Source organism: Prunus avium, chromosome 2, assembly GCF_965620075.1.
Source record: "Prunus avium chromosome 2, drPruAviu1.hap1.1, whole genome shotgun sequence".
In the NCBI taxonomy this organism is placed as follows: domain Eukaryota; kingdom Viridiplantae; phylum Streptophyta; class Magnoliopsida; order Rosales; family Rosaceae; genus Prunus; species Prunus avium.
Window position 1 is genome coordinate 6,861,384 of NC_142285.1, and position 25,835 is coordinate 6,887,218.

At 36.3% G+C, this 25,835-nt stretch overlaps 1 protein-coding gene, 1 long non-coding RNA gene and 1 pseudogene across 2 annotated transcripts; 2 read left to right on the forward strand and 1 right to left on the reverse strand.

Moving 5' to 3' along the window:
- The first annotated feature begins 4,898 nt into the window (after window positions 1–4,898).
- LOC110772380 (uncharacterized) lies at window positions 4,899–9,590 on the forward strand. Its single transcript, XM_021976817.2, has 2 exons — window positions 4,899–8,499; window positions 8,868–9,590. Exons 1-2 carry the CDS (start codon window positions 4,899–4,901, stop codon window positions 9,260–9,262), a joined length of 3,996 nt encoding a protein of 1,331 aa, XP_021832509.2. The 3' UTR covers window positions 9,263–9,590.
- Window positions 9,591–11,980: 2,390 nt separating this feature from the next.
- Window positions 11,981–14,553, forward strand: LOC110772382 (protein ACCELERATED CELL DEATH 6-like; annotated as a pseudogene).
- Window positions 14,554–16,406: 1,853 nt separating this feature from the next.
- LOC110772388 (uncharacterized) lies at window positions 16,407–17,281 on the reverse strand. The gene is made up of 2 exons (XR_015833986.1): window positions 16,900–17,281; window positions 16,407–16,733 (listed from the first exon to the last, which is right to left on the reverse strand). It is a non-coding gene; the product is annotated as an uncharacterized LOC110772388 (long non-coding RNA).
- Between the last annotated feature and the right edge of the window lie 8,554 nt (window positions 17,282–25,835).

The window sequence follows — 25,835 nt, forward strand, 5'->3', positions numbered from 1 at the left end:
ACAACATCATAATAATAGTTTATTTACCTCATCAGTTGTGAATTGTTTAGTTGTGTCCAAAACACTTTCTATCCTGGTATCATGGCTTGGAGTAAAAGTATTTTGTTCTGGTTGCCAAAAAAAAAAAAAAAAGCTGCATCAATACCAAAAGTGTGCGGGACCTTTCAGACTCAGTGTACTGTACCATTCAGACTCAGTGTAGTGTACCAAAGTGTGCAGGACCTTTCAATACCAAAAGTATTTTTATTATTAATATTAATAATATTATTAGTTACGGTGATGAAATTTGAAAAGAGGGGATCCAGATGGATCCATATTATTAGTAACATGTGCTTTGTATTTTTACGTGGGTAAAGATGGATCCAGATGTTTCACTTGTATCAAATGTAATACGCAGAAAAATCAGATGTATCAAATGAGATTTGAGATTTTTCTGCACTTGTATATGTCATAATACGCAAGTGGTGCTCAAACTCACAGGTGGTCGCCTAAAATCAGATTTTTCTACAGAAAGAGAAGAGCTTTATCAAAACATCATGTATACATTCTAAATCAAAAATCAAAAAAACCAAGCAATCAACAGCCAAGAGTACCAAAAAAAAAAAGCAATCAACAAAGGGAAGATAATAAGATCATTACAGCGAAACAATCAACAAGTCTTTACATCAGCTCCCGCGCATATTTCAAAGAGGTAGGCTCGTCAATGTTCTACGTCTTTAAAAGAGAAAAGTAATCTGGCAATAGGATGTAGAAGAGTTTGTATTTTTCTAAAACTTAATTTGAAGAGTTGTGGGGTGTGTGTATAGTTTGTATTTTTTAAGTTGGATGACCTTTTTTTGTCTTTTTACACAATAATAAAACTTATAGCTTAATGATTTAAGTACTGGGGTGAACAAAGAGAAATTCGGGGTTTAAATAGAAAATCTCTTTTTTTATTTGTGGTTTGTCTAAAACGACATCGTTTTAGCCAGAATTTCTTAAAAATAAAATATAGGTGTGCTGCGAGGACCCAAGAAAAGAACTCAGCCTTTTTGAGGCATTTTTCACAAACAGGTGGTGGGCACCAAAGGAGTGACAACTTCAACCACCTCCAAAGGTTTTTCCAGCGAGGGAGATGCACCTTCTTGTGCTTCTGTGGTTCCACCAGTGGGTGTGGCAGAACAATCTTCAAAAGCAATTGTTAGATCTCGTAGGAGTTGTCAATTGGAAATCTCTCATATTTATATTGGAATTATTTGGGAATTTGTTCATGATAAATGTGACCAGTTTGATATCAACTATGATAATTGTGGGAATAACCTTTTTGCGTCTAAGTTTGTTTATATACCAGCTTTCTACCCTAACATAATAAAAATTCAACTCCTTAATGGGTAAGATTGGTTGGAGCACAATTCAGGCTAATCACATGTGGAATGCTCATGAAATTAGGTCATATAAGCCACAAGTTAGCTCATATAATAGATTCATCATGGACTAAACCTGGATAAAAGTGCCGATTATGACACAAACAGTGGGTGAAAGTCAAAGCGCTTGAATCAAAATTTAGAATGTTAATAATGTTATCAAAATTTGAAAATATTTTTGCTTCCCACTTAACTCAAAGTGTATCCTAATCACCATTCTCAACACTTGACATGTATCCATGGGCATAACCATAATTAACTCTTTGATTTGTATTTGTGGAACCAACCATGATTATACCCATAGACACATGTCAAGTGTTGAGAAGTGTAATGATAATATACCTTGAGTTAAAGTGTTGAGCAAAAATGCACCCATCAAAATTTAGGAAGTGGGACTAAAATGTATACATCTATCATTACTTTGAAACTTATTCTTTGCGTGATGATTTAGGTCAGAAAGAAAGAAGAAAATAAAGGATGGAAATGAATGGCGTGGATGAAATTACATTGACGAGTTATTCCTCTTCAGATTTGTTGGGGACAGCTGGAGTGGATTAATTTTTCCAGTAAAGCAAAGCAAGAAGCATGTTTTGTTTGAATTGTTCTAGTCGTGACAGGACTATACCATTTTCTCTGTCTGGCTAGCGCACTTTCAGGGTTAATCATGCTTTGAGAAAATGCAAAAGTTGTTTTTTTCAACTTCAAAGAAAAGGGACAAAGACTTTCAGTGTGAAAACCCCAAACCGTTGTTGCTAGAAATGTTTTTCCTTGTGAGAGGGAAAGAAAAAATGAAACAATAATTCAATTGTCCAATGCCATGGTTTAACGTTTTGTATGTATAATGTGTTTTCGGTTCTAGCCACAGTGGAGGAAGTAAGTCAGTGGGAGTTTTATTTGGCTTTGTGAGAGAGATGTGCAAGTTTGTTAGTTTGGGTTCTTGAAGCATAACTTTTCACTGATCCGTTTTATATGTTTTGCCAAAGACTCTTCACTGTTCTTTACTCGTTACTCCTTGTAAAATCGCATAAATATCCAACCCACTTTCTGTAAAACTAATTCTTTTGTTTTGAAACTAATTCTTTCTGTAAAACTAATGCTATTGTGTGACTGTGAGTGTTCCATTTCTTATATTTATAGAGAACAAAACATTGATGCTGACCATATGGCACATATTGGTCAAAGCTCTAATTTGGGTTATCATGTTGTTGATCTTCCCCCTCCTTCTATTGTAAGCCTCTAGGCAAATGACTCTGTTAGGATGACCACTGCTAGGCTTGTCCCAGTGTAGTTTTCTTTTTGGTTTTTTCTTGGGCTTCAGCCCTACTTGTAATCGAAAATATATATATATAGAGAGAGAGAGAGAGAGAGAGAGAGAGAGAGAGAGAGAGAGAGAGAGAGAGAGAGAGAGAGAGAGAGAGAGAGAGAGAGAGAGAGTGGTGATTTCCCCACTCCAATTTTATCCACTTACACTCCATTTTATAACTAAAAAAGGAGTGTAAGTGAATAAAATTGAAGTGGGGAAATCATTACCCTATATATATATGTACGGCCACAACGACCCAGGTGAAGTGACAGCCACTCCCAAGTCTCTTTGGCCTTCTGTCAAGCGCATACGACGATCCACCAATAACATCCAATCAAGCTCTCACTTCTATCAATTTCATTCCATTCAATTCCAACACAAAATGCAAAATTTCCAAAGAGACGAAGACTCTGACTGCAATCTTTCAATTAAGAAAATGAAAAAACCCCCAAAAGTCTTCCCAAACCGTCTTCCAAGTAAGAAAATGAAAAAATATGGAAAGACCTTTCCAAGTCTTGAACTTTGAAGACTTGGATTTTATTGTGGAAAAGAGAACAAGCCACATAATAAAATAAATGAGACTTGGATTTTATAACGTATCATTATGCTCTAGCAGATCTACACAAACAATATCTTATAATATAACAATGAAATCTTTGACTTGTTGTAAAGTATGCTCTCTAGCTTATTGCCTTCTCTTGTATGTTCAGCTTCTTTCATCACCAACATCACTAGGTGATTTGACAGACCTACCATTCTCTATCTCTATAATAATATTGTTTCCCTCTTACTCGTTACTTTTTGATGGCATATTTACTAATCCGTAATGGGATTAGGATGAATTGAATTGAGGAGGAGTTGGATTGAGGAGAATTAGATTCCAAATTCCTATTCAAGTTGTTTACTAAACCACATGGATTGAGGCAAGTTAGATTCCGGATTCCTATTGAAGTTGTTTACTAAACCATATGGAATTGGGGTTGGTACTAATTACTATAATATCCTCGTTGTTGGGTTAAAGTAAATGGCAAATTTTAAAATTTTAAAATTGTGTAAGGATATAATGAGAAAAAAAGATGAATTCCTAATAGGTTAATTCTTCAGGAATTAGAATACTACTTCCTACCCAAGAATTGAATTCCTATTCCTATACATGGTAAGTAGATTTAGAGCAAAGGATCAATTTCACATTCCTATTCCTATACATGGTAAATCAAAACAATAAACGACAATTTTGCGTTTAGTTCTTCTTCAATTTATCTAACACACACCAATTAGAGAAGAAGAAAAATAAAAAAACAAAAACAGTCGCTGATCCCACCAGACACGTCGTGCAAATTTAAAACTTTCTGAGCATCCAATATTGATTGTGAAGCATTAAGGTGGGACACATCTGAACATATGAAGCAGAAAACACATTAATTGATACCTTTTTTTTTTTGTTGGTTTATTGAAAGGTCATTAATTGATACTTAACTTCAAAGAATGAGAGCCAAAGACTTTGAGTCAAGTCAAGTGTATGGAAGACTCCAAGCTTTGTATAATGGAGAAAAGAAAAGTGGAAAGTTACTAACTTACTATATCTTTTTTTGGAAGTAGGAGCGAAACTTCTACTTTCCAGTTTGACATGTGATTTGCATACCTTCTTACGGGAAATGATATAAGCAGTGTCCATATAGGAATATTATTGGTTTTTATTTTAATTTTCTTTAATATGAAAAGTTGTTAATTTACTATATGCTCCTTATTTGATAAAAAATATTTTTGATATTTTGAATGATTCAGTGTATTTGTGACCATGAATTATTTGGTCACAAGAAATTACTGACCTTTTTTCTTCTTGTAGTGACCCACTGAACATGCACCAAGAAAATAAAATATATATAATTAAAAAAAAGTGTCAAGCATATAGTGCATTTCCATCCATTTCATTACTTCGGTCCAGAAAATAAAAAAATTACATTTAAGGAGACAAAGACTTTGACTCGTGTATGAAAGGCTCCATCCATTTCATTATTTGTACAAGTCTTTGTCCACAGAATAAGACAACCACATGAGGTGAAAGAGGTACATTGGTAAAAAGAGAATCTGAACCCCCATGCATTTCATTTCATTACTTCATCCAGAAAATGTAAAATTGGCATTTAACTTTAGAGAATGAGAGACAAAGACTTTGACCCAAAAGAAAAGTGATGATACAAGAGATCCGAAAGACCTATAAGAAAGGCACTGCCCACACGAATAGCACACAAACAATAACCATGAGATCTTTAACTTCTGTTAAAGTATGCTTCCTGGCTTATTGCCTTACCTTGTTGTATGTTTCATCACTAAATTGGGTTGCTTTTGCTTCTGATACTGAAGCAAAGGCTCTTCTCAAATGGAAAGCCAGCTTATTTCAAAACAAAGCCCTCAATATTCTCAACTGGCAGTACCCTCCCAGTCATAATGCCACCAATTCTTCCACCAATCCAAAAGAAAATACAATCACATGCACTTGGACCGGTGTTTCATGCAACACAGCTGGAAGTGTTAACAAGATAAACCTCTCCACTTGTGGTATACAAGGTACGCTACTTGAGTTTTCATTCTTGTCCTTCCCTAATCTTGAACATCTTGACCTCAACATGAACAAACTCTTTGATGCCATCCCACCTCAAATCAGTTACCTCTCCAAACTCCACTATCTTGATCTCTCTCTCAATCAATTGTCCGGAAGAATCCCACCAGAAATCGGTCTCCTAAGAAATCTTACCTTTCTCGGTCTCTATGAAAATACATTCTTTGGGGATATTCCCAAGGAAATAGGTAACCTAAAATCCCTTGTGGAGCTATATTTGTATAAGAATAAACTCAATGGTTCAATTCCACGATCACTAGGCAATCTAACAAGCCTTACCCATCTTTATCTCTATACCAATCAACTTTCTGGTTCTATTCCTAAGGAGATAGGTAACATGGAGTCTCTTGTAGATCTAGAGTTGTCCTCCAACGCTTTAAGTGGTGTCATCCCTCCAAATATTGGTCACTTAAAAAAGTTAAACACTTTGTACTTGTATACCAATCAACTCTCTGGTTCTATTCCCAAAGAGATAGGGAACTTGAAATCTCTTGTGGATCTACAATTGTATGAGAATCAACTCAATGGCTCAATTCCAAGCTCACTATGCAAACTCACAAGCCTTACCTCTCTTTATCTCTATGCTACTCAAATTTCTGGTATTGTTCCCAATGAGATAGGTAACATGAAGAGTCTTGTGATTCTAGACTTGAGTGGGAATCAACTCAATGGTTCAATTCCAACATCACTAGGTCATCTAACTAGCCTTACCCATCTTCATCTCTTTGGCAATAAACTTTCTGGCATTATTCCCAATGAGATATGTAACTTGAAGTCTCTCGTAGATCTAAAATTGGCCTTCAACACTTTAACTGGTTTCATCCCTCCAAATATTGGTAACTTAAAAAAGTTAAACACTTTGTACCTGAATACCAATCAACTCTCTGGTTCTATTCCCAAAGAGATAGGTAACATGAAATCTCTTGTGGAGCTATATTTGTATGAGAATAAACTCAACGGTTCAATTCCAAGATCACTAGGTGATCTAACAAGCCTTACCCATCTTTATCTTTATGCCAATCAACTTTCTGGTTCTATTCCTAAGGAGATAGGTCACATGAAGTCTCTTGTAGATTTAGAGTTGTCCTCCAACACTTTAAGTGGTCTAATCCCTCCAAATATTGGTAACTTGAAAAAGTTAAACACTTTGTACTTGCATAACAATCAACTTTCAGGTTTAATTCCCAAGGAAATAGGAAATTTGAAATCTCTTGTGGATCTACAGTTGCATGAGAATCAACTCAATGGGTCAATTCCAAGATCAGTAGGCAATCTCACAAGCCTTACCTATTTTTATCTCTGTGCTACTCAACTTTCTGGCACGATTCCTAATGAAATAGGTAACATGAAGTCTCTTGTAGATCTAAAGTTGAGCGAGAATCAACTCTATGGTTCAATTCCTATTTCATTTGGTAACCTGAGCAACTTGGAAATCTTATACTTACGGGATAACCAACTTTCTGGCCCCATCCCCGAAGAGATAGAAAATCTCAAGAAGTTGATTGACCTGCAATTGGGTAGCAACCAATTTTCGGGTTATTTGCCCCAAAATATTTGCCAAGGTGGAAAACTCACAAACTTTTCAGCAAGCACCAATCATTTAACTGGCCCAATCCCCAAAAGCTTGAAAAATTGTACGAGCTTAGTCAGAGTCCATCTTAACCAGAACCAATTGACAGGCAATATATCTGAAGACTTTGGTGTTTATCCGAATCTTGATTTTATAGATGTAAGCCACAATAATTTGTACGGTGAAATCTCTTACAAGTGGGGGCAGTGCCCACAATTAAAAACACTAAGACTTGCGGGAAACAACCTTACTGGGAACATACCACTTGAGATTGGAAATGGAACCCAAATTAATGGGCTGGATCTTTCTTTAAATAATTTAGTTGGGATGATTCCAAAGGAATTCGGGAGACTGACTTCTTTGGTGAAGCTGATGTTGAATGGAAATCAGCTTTCGGGCCGTATACCCTTGGAATTGGGATCATTGACTGATCTTGAATATCTTGACTTGTCAACAAACAAATTCAATGAGTCAATTCCGAGCACTCTAGGTGACTTGTTCAGACTACACTACTTGAATTTGAGCAACAATAAGGTGGCTCAAGCAGTTCCAATTAAGTTGGGAAAGTTAGTTCAATTGACCGACCTGGATTTAAGTCATAACTCACTTGAAGGTAGGATACCATCAGAAATGAGCAACATGGAGAGTTTGGTGTCCCTCAATCTTTCTCACAACAATCTTTCGGGTTTCATACCAACGAGTTTCGAAGACATGTACGGCTTGTCGTATGTTGACATATCCTACAATCACTTCGAAGGTCCCCTACCGAACAACAGTGCATTTCGAAAAGCTCAACCAGAAGCATTAGAAGGGAACAAAGGATTGTGTGGCAAAGTTGGAGCTCTGCCACCCTGCAATGAACATGGGACAAAAAAGCACCAAAAACGGGTATTTGGAATCACATTCTCCCTTCTAGCAGTATTTGTACTTCTATCTGCTTTCTTTACAATTGTCTTTGTAGTGCAAAGGAAGAAGAAGCATCAGGATAAAGAACAAAACAATATGCATGCAGAAATTTCCTTTTCAGTTTTAAATTTTGATGGAAAATCAATGTATGATGAAATCATAAGGGCAACAGAAGATTTTGATTCCACATATTGCATTGGGAAGGGAGGACATGGAAGCGTCTACCGAGTGAATTTCTCATCTGCCAACGTAGTGGCCGTGAAGAAACTCCATCTTCTATGGGATGGCGAGACAGATTTTCAGAAGGAGTTCTTAAATGAAGTAAGGGCACTCACTGAGATACGACATCGAAACATTGTGAAGCTCTATGGTTTCTGTGCGCATAAACGGCACTCGTTTTTGGTGTATGAGTATCTTGAAAGAGGTAGCTTGGCCGCAATGTTGAGTAAAGATGAAGCTGCTAAAGAGTTGGGGTGGAGTAAAAGGGTGAATGTTGTTAAAGGTGTAGCTCATGCATTGTCTTACATGCACCACGAGTGCTTGCCACCGATTGTACATCGTGACATCTCAAGCAAGAACATTTTGTTGGACTCTGAATATGAGGCCTGTATTTCAGACTTTGGCACTGCTAAGTTTTTAAATCCAGACTCAATTAATTGGACTACCGCTGCAGGCACATATGGCTACATGGCACCAGGTAATGTTGTTATTCTCTTTCTATGTATTTAACACTTTTTAAGCTTTTGTTTTTAGACCAATGCTTCAGTTTTCTCACTTGTTTGATTTAAAAAAAAAATAACAATTAGATATTTTTGTGGTGAATTGTGATCAAAACTTTTTTAATTTAATTGTTTCTTTTCTTTTTCATCATCCAGCTTTTACTAAATTCCTTTGGGTATGCCATTCTTATTAGTTTTCAAAAAGAACTGAATTTCCTCGAATTAGATTCGAAAATAGTCACTTCCCTTCTGTCCTTCTCATAGGCAATATTTTGAACACTGAAATCTTAGTGTTTTGTACGATTTATTCATAATACAATTTCTTTTATGAGCTTTTTATTAGCAGAGCTTGCATATACAATGGAAGTGAACGAGAAGTGCGATGTTTATAGCTTTGGAGTTGTCACACTGGAAATAATTATGGGATGCCATCCAGGAGATGTTTTCTCATCTTTATCATCTGGGGCGTCATCGTCGTCCTCACCTGCATCACCTTTTTATGAAATGCCAATTTCAGATGTTCTGGACCAACGCATCTCCCCCCCAACAAATCAAGAAGCAGGGGAGGTGGTCTCTCTTGTGAAGATGGCATTTGCATCATTGAATCCCAGTCCGCAGTCTCGTCCAACAATGAAGAAAGTTTCTCAGTTCCTCTCATCAACTCAGAGGCTGCATTTGTCAAAACCATTTCATATGACAACATGTGGTGAATTATTTGCTCTTGATGGATTCACTACCTGATCAGGACATGTACGCTGCTTTTCTGTATTCGACTTCATTTGTGTTTGCCTTGTTCTTATTCTTCTTAGATGTTTGGCTTATTTGTATTTTGCTTCATTCTGTCTTTAGGCTCAGCTTTAAAAAGGGTTACTGGTATATAGAAATGTTTTTCCTTTTATGTATGTAGTTATGTATGTATGTCTCATGTTACCACCTAAAGTATTATGAGTATGTTATTGCAATCTTGCAATTAGCCCAACTCTGTCAAACATTTCGTTAAAAATTCAGTCATGGTGCTATGTTTTGATGTAAAAGAATGTGATGAATCAATATTTGTTTTGGGGGGACACATTGACACGCGACACAAAATTCAAGTGACTTGAGTGTAAGTTTCCCTTTTTTATACTTTTAAACTTCATCCAAGTTTAGTTTCAAAAGAGAAACTTGGTTGAAGTTTGGATGGTTAGTTCAATATATAAAATGACGTTTTTCCTTGATAGTCCAAAATCAAAATAACATAGAAAATTAAATTTTGGATCTGCTATAGCTTTTGGTGGAAGAAGGCTCGTGATCTGTATGTACACCTCCAACTGTTCCTCTATCAATTCGGCCATGTGTTCTACATCATTCATATTAATATATGGGGACGTAAGTTGTTGAATGTATGATCAATTACTAATCAATTACGAAATGCAGAGGCCAGCTGCATGCATATCGTCCATAAATCAATAATCTTCCATGTGATGACATTGATGTTATTCTGACTTTAACCAAATGTCCAGAAGGTTAGGTAGTTTTTTTTCCACGCGTTCACATTTCAGATTACAATTCCACATTTAAGAGATTAAATGATGAAAAAGATACAACAGATTGTTACGTAGTTTTTTTCCACTCGTTCACATTTCGAATTAAGATTCCACATTTAAGAGATTAAATGATGAAAAAGATACAACAGATTGTTACGTAGTTTTTTTTCATTCGTTCATTATTCACATGAGATATGAGGAGAGGAATTTGTATAGAGTTTTAGTGTGGAAAGTGAAGAATATGGCTAGGTATTTATTTAAAAAAATTCTGAAATTTTTGGTTTTTATTATTATTTAAATTAACTGCTGATGTCACAATCACGTGAGCATTATGTCAGCTTTTGTCCTCTCCCCTCCCTAGGGCTTTTACTAGCTTTAGGATGGCTTGTATTGCTTGGTCGTTTTCGCTGGATTTGTGTGGTTGCTTTTGCTTGGTTGCACTCATCTCATCTGCTAATCAGTTAAACGTTTTTCATCCACTTATATCATCTTCTGATTAATATCTGTTGGTTCTCTTCTCCTGTCAAGTATTCTTTTCGCCCAATGTCGTAGTGGGCGTGCTTGAAAGAATACAGGAGCTATTAGACCTACACCAATGCCCCGATTGTTTCCTTTTTGGCCCACGCAGATGCTATTTCAATATTCAACAAAATTGAAAGTTGAATCAGGTTGACAAGAAATCCAGCCCAGCCCTGTTTTGGGCCTAATTCCTGAAATTCTTCTGATTCATGGGTTCTGCTTTATAAGCGTGCCACTGTTGGGTATATGACCAGTCCAACAGACCTGGTATGAGCGAGCGTGGTTGATATTTTGTGGAGTCTGCGCCTTCTTCCTGAACTTCTATTCAAGCCATTGTGCACCAGGTGGGGTACTGGCCTGGTTTGGTTCTTTTCTATGCCCCAGTTAAGAGGACTTCACAATTCTTTCTCTCGTGCATATGTCGGCTATGGCTGGTGCGAGCAACACCTATCCAAGCAAGGGAAAAAGACAAAGTTCTTGGTCAGCAAACACCTCGCGCGGGTTTACGAACCTAAGTCTGAATTTAAATTTTTATATATAATTTAACCACAATTTCGAGCCCAACTATATGACTTTCGGGCCCAACCGGTTTGTATCCCTCAAGCCTATGCGGCCCGATTCGGGCTAAAACCTTTCGTGATGTTATAGTGTAACTAAAAGAAAGCGGGAAATGGCTTAAATATCACAGATATGAAAATGGAAGCAAACATAAGCAGAACAGAGTTCTTTAGATATGGGTTCCATCATTCTCATTTACTTAGTTCTTAAATTAATGACAGAAACAACAGAGATCCATGCTTATTAATTCCAAACTAAGAAGTACATTATCATGGTGATTTAGGGTTCATAGCCGGCTAAATTATACAAATTCAAACTGAACATTTTTAGGAGTTAATCATACCATGGAAATGGCAGAAAAATAAAAAGATGAACACAGGGATCGTCTGGCTATCTGAAGTCCGAACGAGATGACTGGAATGCCTTGAGTGCTTTTTAAGACGTTGCATCTGGTTTTTGGAGAGAGAGTCCCCTTCTTCTGTGCTGGAAGCTCTTTATTTATAGGAGCAGAAGAGGCCTTAAGTGATGATGACTGAGCAAGGATATTTGCCTGTTGTCCAAAGTCAGCTTGCTGATTCGACGTCCAACTGGTCCATAAAGGGGGAGATCGATCTTTCTGACGAGAACCGCCGGTTCTTTGAGTTGGTTTCTTGGTTTGAAGCGTCTTCGTCCTTGGCGATTTGATGTGCAAGTTGGCTTCTGGCTTGGTGGCTTCCTTCGGCGGCTGGCTTTTCTTATTGGAAGAGAGAAAAGTCAAATCGTCATTTAATGTTGATGTTCCTTCTCTAATCTCGCGTGGGTTTGGAACAGTTTCCGATTTTTTCACTTGTCAGTGGTCCAATCCTTTTGGGCCTTCTGCTCTTGGGCCTCAGTTTTGGTTATTTCGGTGTTTGTTACAAATCAGAAAAAGTTCTTTGAAGAAAACACCTTATAAACAATTATTGGGCTTGGGCCCTTGCCACATTCTTTTTTTTTTCTTGGGGAAGTAACCAGTTTTGGTCCATTGACCAAAATTGGGTACAAACAATATCCTAACATCCATTTTAAAAGGGCCGTTGGTTTAGAGTTTCCGGTACTTCCGATATTTGCAACGGCCCCAAAATGGATCATTCGACTGATCAGACTGAGAGTAGTACTCCATTAGCATCGGCCAATGCCGTTGACCAGGAAGCTGCAGCAGACAACACAGTTTTAATCAGGGGCATGGATCTTCATGTTTTCAACGCTGCAAAAGAAGGAAGAACTGATGTCCTTAGTGGACACCATCTTGACCAAATATTGACTCCAACCAAGAACACAGTCCTCCATATTTATATAGCTTTTGCAAGCAGCCCAAACAAAAGAAAAAGCGCTGAGGCCACCCAGCGTTGTGGATAAAATCCTTCAAATGTGTCCAGCACTGCTATCGCAAAAGAACGAGAGTGGCGAGACTGCCTTACACATTGCGGCCAGACATGGGCGTGTGGATATAGTTGAACTTCTTATCAAAACTGCAAAAGCTGGCCGTCCTGAAGACCTTGAGAATGGGCCCTTATCATCAGTACAAGCCTGGCAGACGCTCATAAGGGAAACCAATAAGGAGAAGGACACAGCCTTGCACTTTGCAGTGCGATTTAATCACTTTCGTGTGGTGGAGATACTGACCAGAGAAGACCCTGACTTTTCCTACTCTGCTAATGATGCTGGGGAGACTCCACTTTATTTGGCTGCCGAGAGGAAATATGGTGTTTTGTTCTCTGAAATACTTAGCACTTGCACGGATCCAAATTACCAAGGCCCCAATGGAAGAACGGCTTTGCATGCTGCAGTGATTTACGGTGATAAAAGTATATAAACTTTCATTTTCTTTTCCTTTTTGATTCACTTTCCAATTATACATTGTTTTTTATTCACTTTCCTTTTTGGTTGGATATTTCTAAAGCTAACTGAATCAAGCCGATGGTGAACCGACCACGGTTAGTAAAACCTATGGACGCGTCACTCCCAAAAGACGTTGGTTCGGTTGTTAGAATGTCTCTCTCGGTTCATCTTGGTTCGGTTGCCTAACCCAGTTTGTATTGATTTTTATTTCGTTTTTTATTTATTTAGAAATGACTGAAAAAATACTAGAGAAGAAAAAGGATTTGGCGATAGCAGCAGACGAACAAGGGTGGACCCCACTTCACTACGCTGCACTCTCTGGTTGTACTTCAATTGTAAAACAACTACTGCAAGCTCATAGATCCTCTGCCTACATTGTTGACAAAGCTGATAAGAAGACCGCTCTTCACATCGCAGCCTCCAGAGGCCATGTAGGCGTAATGAAAGAACTTATTTCTCATTGTCCTGATTGTTGTGAACTGGTCAACCAAAGACGTCGAAATGCTCTTCATTATGCTTTGGAGAAACATCAATCACGAATCACGACTTTTGTTCTAAAGGATTCATGGCTTAGCAACATCCTCCTAAATGCCAAGGACGTTGACGGCAACACACCCCTCCATCTACTTGATGTTTCTCTCGGGACTCGTTTCGTTGGTGATGCTAGAGTTGATAAGATGGCATTCAATAAGGAAAACATGAATGCTCTTGATGTCATTATAGCTGATGATTCAAAAAATGAGGTATGAACTTTTATCTAGACAACTTAATAATCCCTCGTTAAGTGAGAATTTGTGTCGGAGACTCAACTAAGAATTTGCAACTCTACATTGATGGTCTGTGTTGCAGATATATCTGGAACAAGCTTTGAAAAAGAATGGTGCAGAATCAGGCCATCGAATTCTAAGGAAAAGAAATGGTGGCCATCTGAAATTGAAGGAAAACAAAGGTGGTGAAGACACTGATAAAACGAACAATATTAGGGAAGCCCATCTGGTAGTTGCTGCCCTCATAGCAACTGTAACATTCGCAGCAGGTTTCACCATCCCTGGTGGTTACCAAGGTGAGAAAGGACCAGAGCAGGGTTTTGCAGTTCTATCAAAAAATGCAGCTTTCCAGGCCTTTGTTATAACAAACACACTCGCCTTGTGTATTTCCAGTTTCTCTGTCTTGATACACCTTTATGTATCGATGCACACAAAGCGAAAAGGGATTTCTGCAGCGTTTGACATGGTGTTGTATATCACTATGGTGGCTTTAATTTTAATGGTGGTTGCATTCCTTACAGGGACATATGCAGTATTATGTCATTCTCCGGGACTTGCCATTACGGCTTGTGTGATCGGCTGCTTTTTCTTCCTTAGCTTGACTGATGCCACACTTAGTGAAATTTCCCCTACCTATCAACGGTGTACGCAATTCATCATAGGAGAGGCATCATTTACTTATCTCAAGGCCCTTGATAAATTTTGTGACAAAACGTTTGATTCTATCCTAGGAGAGGCATGGAATCATTTACTTATCATAGGAGAGGCATCATTTGCGTTTACACGGAGGGAAAGACTGTAATAATTTTGAAGGGAGGCAAAAATTGGAATAATTTTGAAGAAGTTTATATTTTGTTTCTATCCTTTCCTTCTTGTGTTATGTTACATAATGTTTGTTACTTTTTCTATTTTCAATCTTGAATTTTAGTTCACATAATATTTATTTCAAAGTACTAAAAAAAATCACACAAATAGTTTAGGGCCATATTTTTGTAGGCTGTCAACAAGTGACAAAGTTAAAGATGATGACTACCCCGTCATCTTCATTATCTATGATACAGAAAATGTCACAACACACAATTGAGCTAGTATTGGCCCCTCATTTTAAAGTAAATAATAAAATCATTGAGCGCATTTCGTGGCCAGCTGTTTACCTCATTTGGAGAGCTCCCGCGGCGAAAGGGATTAGTCACTGTTGTCGGCGGTGGACACCCTTGGATCTCATCCAAAAGAAAAAAAATTATTTCCATAAGACAAAACAAAATTCTAGCTACCCCTCGTTGCATGTATTATTGTGGATATGTTGGAACCGCAGGTTATTCTAATACACTTTTGTAATTGAAAAAGAAACAACAATTTAGACTGACATGCACTAGTAAAAAAAACCCCTTGCGCGACCAACTTTTGCGCGACGAAAGTCAAAACTTCGTCGCTAAAAGTCTTACGCGACTAAATTTTGCGCAACGACACACACATCGTCGCACAAAGTCACTTTGCGCGACGACAAAACATCGTCACTCAAAGTTACTTTGAGCGACGAAAATAAACTTCGTTGCACAAAGTCTTGTGTGACGACTTGTGTTTCGTCGCGCAAAGTCTTTACAAAAACAAATAATTTTTTTAAAAATCTTTGCATCACTATTTCGGCGACGAATTAGTAAACTTCGTTGCACAAAGGATTGCGCTACGAAGTATGATTCGTCGCACAAAGTCTTTACAAAATAAATAAAATAAAATAATTATTTTTAAAATTTTTGCAAAACTTTGCGCGACGAATTACTAAGTTTCGTTGCACAAAGTATTGCGCTACGAAGTAATGTTCGTCGCGCAAAGTCTTTACAAAAATAAATAAAATAAAAAATTATTTTTCAAATCTTTGCATGACTTTGCGCGACGAATTACTAAGCTTCGTTGCGCAAAGTCTCTACAAAAATAAATAAATTAAAAAAATTATTATTAAAATTTTTTCATAATGTTGCGCGACAAATTACTAAGCTTCGTTGCACAAAGTATTGCGCTACGAAGTAATGTTCGTCGCGCAAAGTCTTTACAAAAATAAATAAAATAAAAAAATTATTTTTAAAATCTTTGCATGACTTTGCGAGACGAATTACTAAGCTTCGTTGCACTAAGTATTGCGCTACAAAGTGTGGTTCGTCGCGCAAAGTCTTTACAAAAATAAATTTAAAAAAAATTATTTTTAAAATCTTTGCATAACTTTGCGCGACGAATTACTAAGCTTTCGTTGCACAAAGTATTGCTCTACGAAGTGTGGTTCGTCGCGCAAAGTCTTTACAAGAATAAACAAAATAAAATTTTTTAAAAAAAAAATCTTTGCATGACGTAATCCAAATATTTTGTCGCCTAAACTAATTTATTTTTGTTTTTTTATTTTGTATGCATAACACTTAAGAAATTAAACGGTATATATATTTATTAAGTAGCTTTAAATTTAGGCTTTTTATCACAAATGATCCCTTAGGTTCGCAAAATTATCGCATTTCGTCCCTAACATTTTTTTATGACACTAATGATCCCTAAGGTTACCCTTCACACATCAAAATGGTCCCTGCCATTAGCTTCCATCAAATTTTCTGTTAAGTAGCTGACGTGGCACGTGTATGGAGCCCACACATCCAATAGTATACATCCACGTGGCTTTAAATAAAATATATTATATTATAACTATTTTTAAACTTAAAATCCAAAGAAAAAAAAAAAACCTGTACCATCTGCGTTCTTCCTCTGCCAGTGCCTCCAACCCTCGCAGACCCACTCTTTGCCTCTCTCACCCTTCTCTTCCTCCCTCCTCTCTCCAAAACAGAAATGTTCTAATATTGGGCAACTTCCATACCAAGTCATTGCGAATGCAGCTCCTTGCCTCATGGTATGCAGTAAAGATTTTGTCAAAAATGCCTAGTTTTTTCTCTAGTGGGAATGAATTAGCTGATGAACCAAGTACATCTTTCTCCAATTCTTGAGCTGAACAAGGTTATCACATCAAAACAAAACATGGCACTTTATTAGGATTATAAACGTGAAAAAAGAAAGAAAGAAAAATTATATGATGAATCAGACAATATATTTGCACAACAGTTTATTTATGTCGGAGCCATTAAGAAACAAATAAATTAAACAAATTACTTACCTTTTAAAATGGAAATGATTTGCAGGTTTTGGTCAAACAAAAAAGGACCCAAGTGTACTGCAACTATGCCAAGCCCGATCTTGGTTCCAATGCTGCAGAGACAGGTTCTGGGTAAAAACGAGTGCAGAAATTCAACAAAAATGATTAGCTTCTATTTTAAAAACTGAAGCAAATGATCTTTCTTGGTTGTGGGTTTCATTGATTTTCAAACAAAAAAGGACCCAAGTGTTTATTTCACCAAGCTATGGTAGATCAGCCTGTAAAAATCAAGGAAGATGAGGGAGAGAGAGAAAGAGAAGGGAGGAAAAGGAGGGAGAGAGAGGCAGAGGGGGTCTGCGAGGGTGGGTGCGAGGCGTCGGCAGAGGAGGTAGTATAGGTCCTTTTTTTTTTTTTGGATTTTAAGTTTTAAAATATTTAAAATATAATATATTTTATTTAAAGCCACATGGATGTATACTATTGGATGTGTGGGCTCCACATACGTGCCACATCAGCTACTTAATAGAAAATTTGACGGAAGCTAACGGTAGGGACCATTTTGATGTGTGAAGGGTAACCTTAGGGACCATTAGTGTCACAAAAAAACGTTAGGGACGAAATGCGATAATTTTGCAAACCTAAGGGACCATTTGTGATAAAAAGCCAAATATATTATTGTAGTTCGGATTGGGTTTTTGTTAGAAAATATATATTTTAAATTGACGATCGAATTAGTTCATTGTATTCATATAGGGTCAAGGAGTGTAGCTGTAAAAAATCATCAAAATTGAAATTGAAATAACCATTAAATCGTGATTTTTCGTTTATAACCGTCGAAATATTTTGTCCCATTACTTGATCTCTGAATGTTTATTTTTTTCCGATTTTTGGCGTATATGATCTCGAAGTATAAACAAACAAGTTTGTCGGTTGGATCGTTGAAACTAGTTTTGTAGAATGTGTATGCCATCAAAACAATATATTCACTAACAATTAAGAGTTTGTTTATACTTTTATTAAATATAACATAAGATTTTGTGGTATCCACTAGTGTAAATATTTTAAATTGAAGATCAAATTAAGTCATTGTATTCATATAGGGTCAAGGAGTGTAGCTATAAAAAAATCATCAAAATCAGAGTTGAAATAACCGTTCAATCTTGATTTTTTGTTTATAACCGTTGAAATATTTTGTCCCATTACTTGATCTCTGAACGTTTATTTTTTCCGATTTTTGGCGTCTATGATCTCGTAGTATAAACAAACAAGTTTGACGGTTGGATCGTTGAAACTAGTTTCGTAGAATGCGTATGCCATCAAAACAATATATTCACTAACAATTAAGAGTTTATTTATACTTTTGTTAAATATAACATAAGATTTTGTGGTATCCACTAGTGTAAATATTTTAAATTGAAGATCAAATTAAGTGATTGTATTTATATAGGGTCAAGGAGTGTAGCTATAAAAAATCATCAAAATCATAGTTGAAATAACTGTTATATCGTGATTTTCGTTTATAACCGTTGAAATATTTTGTCCCATTACTGGATCTCTGAACGTTTATTTTTTCCGATTTTTAGCGTATATGATCTCGTAGTATAAACAAACAAGTTTGACGGTTGGATCGTTGAAACTAGTTTTTTAGAATGTGTATGCCATCAAAACAATATATTCACTAACAATTAAGAGTTTATTTATACTTTTGTTAAATATAACATAAGATTTCGTGGTATCCACTAGTGTAAATATTTTCAATTGAAGATCAAATTAAGTCATTGTACTCATATAGGGTCAAGGAGTGTAGCTGTAAAAAATCATCAAAATCAGAGTTGAAATAACCATTAAATCGTAATTTTTCGTTTATAACCGTTGAAATATTTTGTCCCATTACTTGATCTCTGAACGTTTATTTTTTCCGATTTTTGGCATATATGATCTCGTAGTATAAACAAACAAGTTTGACGGTTGGATCGTTGAAACTAGTTTCGTAAAATGTGTATGCCATCAAAACAATATATTCACTAACAATTAAGAGTTTATTTATACTTTTGTTAAATATAACATAAGATTTTGTGGTATCCACTAGTGTAAATATTTTAAATTGAAGATCAAATTAAGTCATTGTATTCATATAGGGTCAAGGAGTGTAGCTGTAAAAAATCATCAAAATCAGAGTTAAAATAACCGTTAAATCATCAAATTCAATCATTGTATGACTGAGACTTCGGATGGAAATCAAATCATATCTTTGTGCAGATGGTGGGGCTGACGCCTGTTTAGAGAATTTACTCAATAATAGTTGTTGAAAAACAAAAGGGAAAATGAAGTGTAGATGAACAACTGGGAAATTTGATTAAAGGAGAGAGCAGAGCTCTCGAGAGCTAATGGCAAAGACTCAAAAGAATGGTTGGTTTGGTGAAGTAACAATTCTCACCACCCTTGGCTTTTATAACAAGCCGTTGTAGTAATTTTTTTTCTAAACGTTGCCGACAACAGTCCCCATTACTTTTTTGACTGTGTTTTCCTAACGTCACATTCATATAAGTTATAACCTTATCCTCAATAATGCAATGAACATTATTGTGACTGCATTATTATTGCCCCCACTTCTAACGTCTCATTATTGTGACTGCATATAATAACGTCTCATTATTATGTAGCTGCATCTCCTTGCTCATGTGTAGGTTCGTCAGTGCTTGCACAACTGTCTAGTCAGTGGCGAAGCCAGAATTTCATGTGTGTGGGGGCCTCTTACACATTATAAAGAATCAAAAATTCGAACTCACAATACATACGAAAAATAGTGTATATATATATCACATATGTCAAGAATCACTACTACAAAAATTGAAATAGACGACGGGGAAACACCGTCGTCTTTTTCTTTTTCAAACCGTCGTTAAATCAACCGTCATCTTTTTGAAAGTCAAACTACGACGGTAATTAACCGTCGTCTATTATATGTAAAAACAACGGTTTTTAAAAGAACCGTCGTCTATTACATGTAAAGACGACACTTTTTCTAAAAAAACCGTCGTCTATTGAATGTAAAGACGACACTTTTTTTTATAGAACCATCATCTATTAAATGTAAAGACGACACTTTTTCTGAAAAAACCGTCGTCTATTTAAATGTAAAGACGACACTTTTTTCTGAAAAAACCGTCGTTTATTATATCCAACGACGTCTATTAAATCTAAAAAAGACGATTTTGTTCCAAAAAACCGCCGTTTATTATCTGTAAAAATGATGTACTAATTTCATTTTAAATATCCTAAAAAATTATTTCTTTCATAAAACTTGAAGATTCAATTGTAATTACATTGTTTACCAATCTTGATTCCTACTATATCCATACAAAATACCATATTTATAACATTATAACCTATAATTACAAAATACCATATCCAAAGCATTAACCTATGGTTGTTGTATCTTCCACAATTTGTACTTGTTCTCCACATTCAGCTGTCATCTTGGAGTAATGTTCTAAGTCATCTTGGTCAAATGGATCTTATATTCTTCTAAGTTGCCTACCAACTGGGCCTTTGAGCTGCACTCGATATAAGCTGCAGCACCTATTTGCCATGTCATCTTACCTGAGCAATCAAAAACCACAATAAGATTACATTATCTTGCTGTCATCTTAACTAACAAAAAATATGCATCATCTATACAAGCATAAGCTTATGCAGGAAAAGTTCATTTGTAACACAATACAGAAGAACATTTTGACTAACTTAGAGTTGCTTTTGTGACGTGGATGGCGAGCTCACCAAGAAGGCGCGATGGAGATCTGTCATTGAACCTCAGGCGACATCGAAGACCAAATATGATGTTCTAGGATATTCCCATCTCGCAAGGTCTCTAGATCTGTTTTCAAGGTCATCTTAACTAACAAAAAATATGCATCATCTATACAAGCATAAGCTTATGCAGGAAAAGTTCATTTGTAACACAATACAGAAGAACATTTTGACTAACTTAGAGTTGCTTTTGTGATGTGGATGGCGAGAGCTCACCAAGAAGGCGCGATGGAAATCTGTCATCGAACCTCAGGCGACATCAAAGACCAGATCTGATGTTCTAGGATTTTCCCATCTCGCAAGGTCTCTAGATCTATTTTCAAGGACATCGTCGTCGTTGACTGTGAATATGGCTTCGATGGCGGCTGGTGATGACTGATGCGAAGAACGATGGCGTTGACGGCGTCGCTGCGTCAATGGCGCCGATGGCTGGTAGGTACGTATGAGGAGTAGAAAGGTGAGAGATGGAGTGTTTCAGATAGCTCAGGAGGGTTTCAAGAAGAGAGGAGCTCAGGAGGTTTCAAGGAGGGAGAGATAAAGTTTTCAGAGACGGGGGAAAATCTGAAAATTTGTCGAGCACGAATTTACTTAAGTGGCCTTTTTTTAGCGTGTTTTAAAAGACTACGCTTGTTAATGAGAGATAAGGTTTTCAAAGACGGGGGAAAATTTGAAAATTTGTCGAGGGCGAATTCACTTAAGCGGCCTTTTTTAGCGTGTTTTAAAAGACAACGTTTTTTTTATAAAAAAAACCGTCATCTTTACATATAATGGACGACCCTTTTTAAAAAAAAACCGTCATCATTACTTCATAATAGACGACCCTTTTCATATAAAAAGGGTCGTCTTTACTTCATAATAGACGACCCTTTTTATAAAAAAACCGTCGTCTTTACATATAATAGACGATCGTTTTTTATAAAAACCGTCGTCTTTACTTCATAATAGACGACCATTTTTATAAAAAAAAACCGTCGTCTTTACTTCATAATAGACGACCCTTTTTATAAAAAAAAAACGTCGTCTTTACTTATAATAGACGACCCTTTTTATAAAAAAACCGTCGTCTGTACTTCATAATAGACGATCCTTTTCATAAAAAAACCGTCATCTTTACATATAATAGACGACTATTTTTAAAAAAAAACTGTCATCTTTACTTATAATAGACGGTAGTTCTTTAAAAAAAACCGTCATGTTTACATATAATAGACGACAGTTCTTTCAAAACAACCATGTCTTTACCAAAAAATGGACACTTGATTTTTAAAAGACGATGCTTGTCATACCTGATGTCGTTGTTTTTTTGTCAGATTTTAACTCTAAAGAAAACCTTTTTAATAAGACGACGCTTTTTTATTTGTGTGCGTCGTTATAAAAAAAAATTCAACAGTACCTCCATTTTTTAGTTGTTTAAGTCACTTATCCACGACGGTTTTTTGTTACCGTCGTCTTTTTAAAAACAACGACGGTTTTTTGTTCTACCGTCGTCTTTTTCTGGTCGTCTTTTTCACTTTTTGTAGTAGTGAATTATATTGCTTATTGATTGCAATCATAATTGTCATCAACAAAGGGATAGACAAATACATTTTGAGCAAGAAAAATTGCAAGAGATAGACAAAGAGTAGCGATTTAGCAAATATCTTTAAAGCTTTTCCCCCCATTAAACCCAATAGAAAGAAAAAAATCAAAATTTCACAAACTAAAAAAAAACTTAGGTCCCTTCATGCATTTATATCATACATGAAAAAATGTTTTATGTAAAAATATTGACTAAGTATGAAAAAAGGTTTCAAGTTTGAACCCCCATGCCATCTTGGTTCTCTGTGTGTGTGAGAAACCCTCATCCCCTAGGCCCCGTTTGGTTCATGGGAAAGGAGGCTTGGGGATGGGAAATCAATTGATTTCCCATGTTTGGTAAGTCTAGGCATGGAAAATAGTTGCCGTGCACATAGGAAAGTATAGGGAAAGTGAAGCCCTCTTCCTCCCTTGGGTTTTGTTTTCCTCCTCATGGGAAAGTTTGGGAAAATGAACCAACATTAAATACACATTTTTATGACCATATTGTCCCCATTTAGAATTACAATATAACATTAAATGCATTCTTTTTTTATTTGATTTCATATGGGTATAATTGAAAAATTAAATAAACTTTATTTTACATTCCTACACAAACCAAACATGTGAAAGGAAATAAAGAGGTATTTCTTGGTTACTTTCCTGGGATTACCAAACATGGGAAAGGAATCTTCATTTCCCATCCCTTGGAAATGACATGGGAAGTAATTTCCCCTCAAATTCGGTCCATGAACCAAAGTGATTTCACCTACTTTAAAATATCCAAGTTCAACCAACAAAAATGTTTTGCACATTAATGTCATATTTATGGCAAACAAAATTGTTAACCTCAATTATGTCGGGAGCATTTTTGCTCACCATTTTAACCCAAGGTGTATACTCACCACCCTTCTCAATACTTGACACGTGTCTATAAGCATACCCATGGTTAACTTTTTACTTTGAATTATGTAACCATAGTTATACTTATGAACACCTGTCAAGTATTAAGAAGGTTGGTGAGGATACACTTTGAGTTAAAGTGGTGAGCAAAGATATCAGCCTATATGAAATTTTATTAATAGTGTTAAACTTGAATTTAAATGTGTTAGAAAATATTGTTCTCGACTCTTGGGTCATAATAATAGGAAGGAGAAAAGGGCATTCAAATATCAACCTCGTTTCACTGAAGTTCAAAGTTCAGGAGCGACAAAATGAAAACTTTCCAATTTTAACATTACAGATAACAAACAGAGACTGAGGGAAGATATATAGAGATAATTGTGTGCTTCTTTCCTATATTTCAATGTGTCAGGGTTAGTATTTTGTTGTTTTTTTATTTATTCGAAAACGATAATAGTAATTCATTCATCAAAGTGTAGGTTTACATCATTCTCTAGGATTGGGGATAAGCCAATCCGGGGCCAAAGCAACCCATTCATAGCCACCAACAAAATTCACCACAACACCAGCAACCGAATGAGCTGCTTTATTACAGCAGCGAGGTACAAAAGAAAAAGAGAGAGCTGCAAACTCCTTGGTCAAAGTACTGATATCATGAAGGATGCCATCAAACATCGTGTTAGGCATGGCGCCGTTGAGTATGGACTTGATCATGATCTTAGAGTTTGACTCAATAATCACCCGTGGCAATGGCGGATCCAGGAATTTTTCTAGGGATGGGCAAAATTTGTTTTTTGGGAGATCTTTTATAACCAGGAATTTTTGGGCTAATTAATATTATATGGTATGATTATTTTTTTATATATAGAAAATATGGTAGGATATCAGTGGGTAGAAGAAAATAAAATCTGATTTGGGTGGCTAGGATAGGCTGAATTCTAAAAGATAAGTGGGGTAATATTTAATTGAAGTGGATTTTGTTGTACAATAAAGACTAAAGTACAAAACCAGCACTGGGCTAAAGCCCAGTTGAGCCCCTTCGTAGGTCCGCCCTTGACCCCCGGTCATCCATGTTGTATTCCAGCTAGGGATGGCAACGGCCCGGGTAGGGGCCGGGTATGACAATACCATCCCCGTCCCTGCTCTCCATCCCCGCCCCCATCCCCAAACCAATCCCCGTTTAATAGGTTTCGGGGAATCCCCGTCCCCGTCCCCGTCGGGGGACTATCCCGCATACCCGCCCCGAATCCCCGATTTTTTTTGCATAAAAAATATTTATCATATATTTTAACATTAAGTTTCATATTAAATTATCATTCAACACATTCAAATTAACTATAAAGTTAAACTCAACTATCCAAAATCACATTAATATGAAAATCCAGAGAAGATTAGGAAGAATTAGGAGAGGGAGGTTAACTTAGGGTTAAACATAAATATTATAATTGTATATTTATTTATTTAAATATAAACATATATATTTTCGGGTCGGGTTCGGGGATGGGGATACCAATACCATCCCCTCCCCATACCCGTCGGGGATTTTTCAAGTTCGGGGATCCTCGTACCCGTTACCCGTTTGGCCCCAAAATCTCCCCCCGTTAGGGTCGGGGACCCGACGGGGACCCAGCCCCGCGGGGATTTTTGCCATCCCTAATTCCAGCCAAGGTCTAAAATATCGATGGTTTCGAAAATATCAGTAGTCCAAAAACACGGAAATTTCGATGGAAATATTGGGATATTATCGATATCGATAAAATTGAATAAAAACCACAGAAGTTGTAAGGAAAACTTGGAAATTTTTCTTGAAACTTTGGAGGATGTTTATTTAGTCAATTATCTATTACTTTATCACAAAAAATTGGAAGGAAATGCATTGCATGATGGGTTTAACTTATTTAAGTTGATTATATAGCGAGTTGACAAACATTGCGAGTGTAAAAAATATGTAGTAATTAATGAGAGAAGATTAAACACACCATAATAATTTATTTATAATGATTTACTACAATATTTTACACATTATACATTACATGGTAAGATACATGAGTGACTTAGTACCACATAGAGTTCCTATAAGGTTCAAATTTGAGTTATTTATACTAACACCTCCTGAGGTTTTCGGCTTTTTCACAAAACTCCTTGATGTTTTAGAAATTACAAGAACACCCACTGAAGTTTTAAATTGTTTTCACAAAACTTTTTTTCATTGATTTTTCATCCAAAGATTGATGATTTTATAGAAAAATATTCTCCAAATGACAAAGTTGGCCTTTGATGAGATTAGATTGCATATACTTCATTAAGGTTAATTTTGTCATTTGCATAAGTTTTTTTTTTCAATGAAATCATCAATTTTTGGACAAACAATCAATGAAAAGGGGTTTTGTGAAAACAAACTGAAACCTCAAGGGGTGTTCGTGTAATTTTTTAGACCTGAGGGTGTTTTGTGAAAACACAAGAAACCTCATGGGGTGTTAGTGTAAATAAATCTTCAAATTTTTCACTGTCTTTGTCATCTCGATATTATCGATATTATAGCGATATTTTGGCCAAATATTGCTGAAGTATGAGAGAAATTATCGACGTCGATATTTTCCAATTTTATCATTGGTATCATCGATACTTATACGATATGTGTATGGATATGTTCCAAAATATCCTAGACCCGAAAAACGATAATATCCTCG

Coding starts and splice junctions, on each gene's coding strand:
- LOC110772380 (XM_021976817.2), top strand. CDS start 4,899: ATGATACAAGAGATCCGAAAGACCTATAAGAAAGGCACTGCCCACACG. Junction 8,500..8,867: donor ATATGGCTACATGGCACCAG/GTAATGTTGTTA, acceptor TTTTATTAGCAG/AGCTTGCATATACAATGGAA.